A 5,861-nucleotide genomic window follows, 5' to 3' on the forward strand; every position below is an offset into this window, starting at 1 on the left:
TTTCATGTCAAAATGACACTAAAGTCAAATAACAATTTATGTCTGAGTGAGAGCTCAATGTATGACAACACCTAAAACGACATTATCAACAGCAGTGCCCTACTTACCGAGAAATTATGGTGAATGCACTTGAACACCAGCGCTATGGTAGGACATTCTGAACACTATCCCGATGACGTGAAAGGGACCACCTATGAATAGTCACCAGTAATCAAACTAGCTGCATTAATTAAAAAAAAGCTTCCGAGCATCAAGAGACGTAATAAAATGCTGTTTGTTCATTTCTGTCTCATTCAAGAAAAAAAGAATCTCTTTTGCGTTGCCATAAGGAACGTCGCGCGTGGTTCAGCAGTTCTGTGTTTGCCGAAATGCACTTCGACGAGCGCCTGTCTCACTCACGCGGTCAGATTACACCTACGACGCCGTCGCCTTTCAGTGGCAGTTTCGTTATGGCGCGCTGCCGTGTGTTTGCACACCGGTGAAAGTAGCACTCACAGTTGACAGAGAGCCGCATACTGCCGATGTTGCCGGATGCCCCAATTCTGCACGCCGCCAGAACCGCAAGAGGGAAACCAATCTGTCTTTCACAGGATGCCGCAGAAAGAACCCTTACGCTCGAAGTGGCTGAGTGTCATGCCCTTGCACCAGCCTGCTGAACAGTGGAAGAGTGTGCGGGTGTGCTCGCTACGCTTTCGGGATGAGGATTACGAGGCCAACCGCAACTTGGTCGATGCTTGCAATGTGCCCCTTCGAGCAAAGCTTTGCCCCAGTGCCGTCTCATCAGTATTTCCCCGAGTTCGACAGTCAGCTCGACATCCTGCCAAAGTTGCCTGTGTCCGACGACCTGCAAACACTTCTGAAGGATGACGACGCGGTGAGTTCGACATTTGTTCCTCTTGATAAAGAAAGCTGCAATAGTGCATATTTATATGAGATCCATGTATGAGGGCCACAATACGAGGAGTTCTGTTATTTTCAGACTGAATATACAAAATACAGAACCACACATTCTGCAATCGATACCGCCCCCAACACTGACGCGAAGGTACGTAACGAACCCGAACATCTTATGGCAATTGCGCTAAACAATGGTGACAGAGTTCCCTTGAAATTCGGGCGCACGAGACGGGGAGCTTCTCAATTTCTTCGTTATTTCTTGGTGGCTGTTCACGCGGAAACTCAAACTGATCGTTCATCGAAGACCGACAATGACAAAAGTGTGCAACTTTGTCTGCATGGCACGAGAATCAGTGAGTGCTTCTGTAAGCCATTCTGCACATTCCGTACATTGTGAATGAAGCTGAAATATGCCGTTCATATTTTCATTATTTCTCTTTGCTACTTTATATTCATTTGGAGTGAAAAAAAGCGCAGCTATCGCAGGAATTGGAAAACTGTTTTATCATTTCAATTAATCCAGGCAATGAGGTGGTGCTTTCTACGTAGATGTCTAGTTATATTTGAAATCAAGCAAGCGTGTTGCCAAAATGTGTAATGGGAGGACCATAGTTGTGGTTTCGTCCTTTCTGTGTTACATATATGTCGACATAAAGCAAAAGAAACGGAAAAATTGAAGTTTAGTTACAACAACCTCACAGCTTCAATTATGCTAACACTAAACAATTATAGGGCAGGATAACTTTGATCGCAGCTATTGTACTTTGAAAAAAAAAACATTTAATATCAGTGTTTTACAACGTGACTTTAAATGCAAGGGTCCAAGTTAATTTAACTGTGAAGAGCTCAAAAGAGACGGGAACACAGATGCGTAAGAGGAAAAAAGCCACAACATCAACACCAGCAAAGAGGAGGAGAACACAGATGTGTAAGAGGAAAAACCCCATGACATCAACGCCGCAGCAAAGAACCTTGCAATGCTCGAACAGATCAAAGAGAACCCGACAGCTGGAGACGTCAATATATGAGCCTACCTTTCTATTCTCACCAGACCCATCACAAGTGAAATGGAAGCCTGCCTTGCACGATGTGATGTACTTACCAGAGAACTTGACTTGCATCTCTTATGACCCAATTGCTGATGAGTTGGTACATTTCACTTTTTAAAACACAGGCTGCAATTGCAACCAATAATACTACAGCCCTGGCCACTATTACTTATGTTTATTACTATTCTTCCTAATAAAAAGGAGCTCAAATGTCATAAAATCAGAGGCTTGATATTTGGCAGTGATTTGTTTTTGCTTGAACCGATTGAAGTGAGTTTTCAAGGATGCCTGTAGCACTTATAAACCAAATTCTTGGTCAGAATGATGCATTCGCACTATACACGTAGCTAAAAATTTGTAGTGGCACTTTATGTTATGACTGCGAGACCAATATTCAAATGCTGCATTTTAAGCTGTGCATATCAGACTTGGCCAGAAGTGTAGAAGATCACACACAAGGCAACCATCAAGAGTATTTAATTGTGCACCAGTCTCGCCTGGAGACACTTCTTAACCGGTGCCACACATGTGCGCCAGATTCAGTCACTGTAAGCTTCTCTTGCATCGGCACTCAGTTACCAGCACAATTAGAGTGTCCTCAAAGACATCTGCGCATATGGTCTAGCCAGCCACTTGTGGGAAAAGAGCCAAAAGGCCACATTGTCCTTTCGACAGCGCTGCTTTGTTCCGGCTCAAGTCCGACTAGTGCACTCAAGATGAAGCGACAGTTGGGCAAGCAAGAGATGAGTGACCAGGCTTTCTTCAATTACCAGAGAGCATATATTCTTCCTTCCCTCACCATGGTAAATGCGCACAGGTTTCTCCGAGTATCCAAACAATAATGAGCTGATTTTGTACACGCTATATAGAGAAGAGTCTGGAGGAACGGCACAGTGATCTATCTTTCCTCTGGTTACTTCGTAGGTGTTTGCCAACGGCTCACAAAATGGTGCTACCCCACCAAACGCATGCATGCGATGGCGGACGTCTTACGTGAATGAAGCTTTCTGTAACTAGAAGATGCCTTTTTTACATTTCGAAGTTTCTGCTATCTCAATTGTAATGCTGTCAGATTACAACCGCACAATTTCTTCATCCGGACGAATTTAAGTCATTACAAACAATTGTTTAAAGCTTAAACAGGAGCCGTAGGAAGTGCTACATCTCGGAGGGTTTTGGCTTGTTTAGTCTTGCATTATAGTCAATCAAACATCGTTCCGTGTTCAAGTTCTTCAAAATAAAAATATCACTGTACAAAGTGCCCCAACTTTTCCAGCTCTGCCTTATATGGTAAATTCACTTATTATCGTGTACTTTCTAATGTGTATTTGCTCATAAACATTAATTAAGGTTCATGCTGTTATGATATATTTTTCAGTGTGCAGTGAAAGCATGTCATTGAGGTAACCAATGAAACACCAAAAATTTTATTATGTTATGAAGTACCGTGAATCGACCCGGTAAAGTTATGCATCAATGATGAATGACACAACAAAGTGAGGAAATAACTTTCATTTAGACACATTTATTGAAAACCAACATGTACATGACACTTACAAAGGACAAACTCACAATGAAGTGAAGCATGGATGGAATGCCAAGGAAAAAGTGATTTGCATTCAGCTACAACAATAAATTTCTGAACTCACTTATACGTCTGCTCAATTAGACTCACTCAGACTCGGATCAAGTGTTCTGGCGAGTTTGAGTTCCAGTGAGTCCTGTTCGAGTAAGTCCTGTTGAGGAAAACTTTGGCGAGTCTGACGCAAAGTGAGCCTTAAGGGCAAAATGATTTTCATGAATGAGGGTGATTGTGCTCCACATCTTTGGCTGACCTCTGCCTGAAATACACGCCAGGCTGAGTGCGTATCTTCTCATCTCAACTTTTTGAACCTGACTTTATTATGTGCATTTCCATCAAAGTTATATAGAAAATAATTAAAAATATCCGTGTCTAGATTATCATGTCGAAACAGCATTTCACATAACTGTACAGTTTGTGACCTTGATATAATTATGAGGTTGTTGATTTTTTAGGGGTAACAAGTAAATTTGAATGTATTCGACAGATGTTGCTATAACTGATCATGCGTGTAGTTAGGTGCTATAACTTTGTTCTACTTGCAAGTTTCCTTTGTTCTTGGTTTGCCTTTTCGTGATTTTTCTTTGTCTGCATAGTGTCATGTGTACAATCAGCTTGTGAAGATATCGCATTCATGTTAGAGACTTTTGCAATGTTCTGAATTTAAAAACATATATCACAGAAGAACGCTTACTCTTTTCAGATTTTACAACTTTTTTCTTCAATGGCAGAAGTAAGAACACGAAGCATAAAATATCTTGCTATGTTAATCAACATTTTGCTGTATTTAATTGAAGAAGAGTAGCGAACATGCTTCCTATGTCAGCGAAAAAATTGGGCGAAAATGCCGAGCCTTTTTTATTTTTTCCTGCGTTGTCACACGAAATGAATTTTGATCATCTTCAGAAGTACACTTATTTTCATTGTAAACTTCTTACAGATGTGGGAGGAGCACCATGAGAAACTTCTGACACAGCTGCATGAGACCAGCTTACAGCTTTGTGATGATGGACTGCGCGATTCTCCTGGTCACTGTGCGAAATACCTGATGTACTCCTTCTTGTACCGAGATAAAAAAATCATCCACATGGAGCAAGTGCAAGTGAAGAAGTTAAGTAAAGCAAGAAATATTTCGTGTATATTCAATGTCACTTGATTAAAAAGCATAATATATTTCAGACAACAAAAAATATCGTGTATATATTGTTGGCCTGCGACTTTAGCAGTTTTGTGATTAATCAAAGTATTAATGTGACCGTTCATCGCAATGCTTGAACTGTTCATTACTACAGTTTTTCCAGAGCTGTATATCAATAGTAGATGTGCTCTCTATTCATAGTTGTTTGCAGAGTGAATAAGCGAAGGTGAGTGACACAATGGAGAAGGAAGTTGTTATAATAGATCTGAAATTTCTTTCGCAACATGGAAAGCAGTGAGGTCACTCACGACACACCGCCACCCAGGCATAAAAAAATACATACGGCAGTATTGCCCAGGGATTGGTCAACACTATGACGTGTGGCGTGTTGGAAAGGCGTGAAAAAGTCGTTTTGCACTTTTGCATTGCATGGCCTTGCACTACTGTGCTTCCTGAACATGTACACTGCATAACAACTTCTTTGTTGGCTAAGTTTGCTGCACCAAGGCAATTACAAATCAATGCGGAAATCAGTGGGCCGACATATACAAGCATTCAGTGCTTGCAACATCAGTTTGCATGCTTCCTATCAATGCTCATATTTTCTTTCTGCAAGTATTATGATATTCACCTGTGCACTTCCTTCTGAAATTCAGCAGTAAAGAGTGTGCTGTGCAACTGCATTGTTACAGGCATCAGGAAAAAGCTGGCTAGTGCTTCCTGAAAGGCCGGATGTGCTGTAATCACCGAATGGACGCAATCATTAGTCAAGCATTTATACTGGTGTGTGTGTGCTTATGGAGGCAATGAAGACCTCCTGGTGGCTGCTTGGAGAAGCGCTCTAAACCTTGTGAAGAACATCCTTGAAGGGCACGGAGATTTGTACCACCGCTGTTTCCAGGGAAAATCTCGCCGCATGCGTTGGCTCACTGCTGGTAAGCACAAATACCCAAACAGTGCCGCAGAAAAACTGCTGCACATATCAAGCGCTACTGTGCACGTATTACCCATTTCTCCAGATTTTCCAGCCTACATACAGAATAAATGCACCGTGACTGCACCGTAGCTCTTGAAAGACATCCGTAAACTATCATCATCCGTGCAAACCAACAGCTGGGAGTCCTCTCATGGTCTCTTGAATAATTTTGCCCCAAAATCCAAAGCATTCCCGTATGAAGGCACGAGAGCCTGCTGA

The 5,861-nt window shown here is 41.9% G+C and overlaps 1 protein-coding gene across 1 annotated transcript; it reads left to right on the top strand.

Moving 5' to 3' along the window:
• Positions 1–523: 523 nt before the first annotated feature.
• On the top strand, positions 524–5,390 carry LOC142768280 (uncharacterized). The gene is made up of 3 exons (XM_075870236.1): positions 524–874; positions 4,469–4,643; positions 5,359–5,390. The coding sequence occupies exons 1-3, from the start codon at positions 698–700 to the stop codon at positions 5,388–5,390; spliced, it is 384 nt and encodes a 127-aa protein (XP_075726351.1). The 5' UTR covers positions 524–697.
• The last annotated feature ends 471 nt before the right edge of the window (positions 5,391–5,861 follow it).

Source organism: Rhipicephalus microplus, chromosome 8 (assembly GCF_043290135.1).
Source record: "Rhipicephalus microplus isolate Deutch F79 chromosome 8, USDA_Rmic, whole genome shotgun sequence".
Classification (NCBI taxonomy): domain Eukaryota; kingdom Metazoa; phylum Arthropoda; class Arachnida; order Ixodida; family Ixodidae; genus Rhipicephalus; species Rhipicephalus microplus.

Bases quoted from the DNA above. Each gene is read 5' to 3' on its own strand.
- LOC142768280 (XM_075870236.1), top strand. From the start codon at position 698: ATGAGGATTACGAGGCCAACCGCAACTTGGTCGATGCTTGCAATGTGC. The intron at 875-4,468 runs GTGAGTTCGACA...AACTTCTTACAG, and splicing joins TTCTGAAGGATGACGACGCG to ATGTGGGAGGAGCACCATGA. The intron at 4,644-5,358 runs GTAAAGCAAGAA...GCATTGTTACAG, and splicing joins AGTGCAAGTGAAGAAGTTAA to GCATCAGGAAAAAGCTGGCT.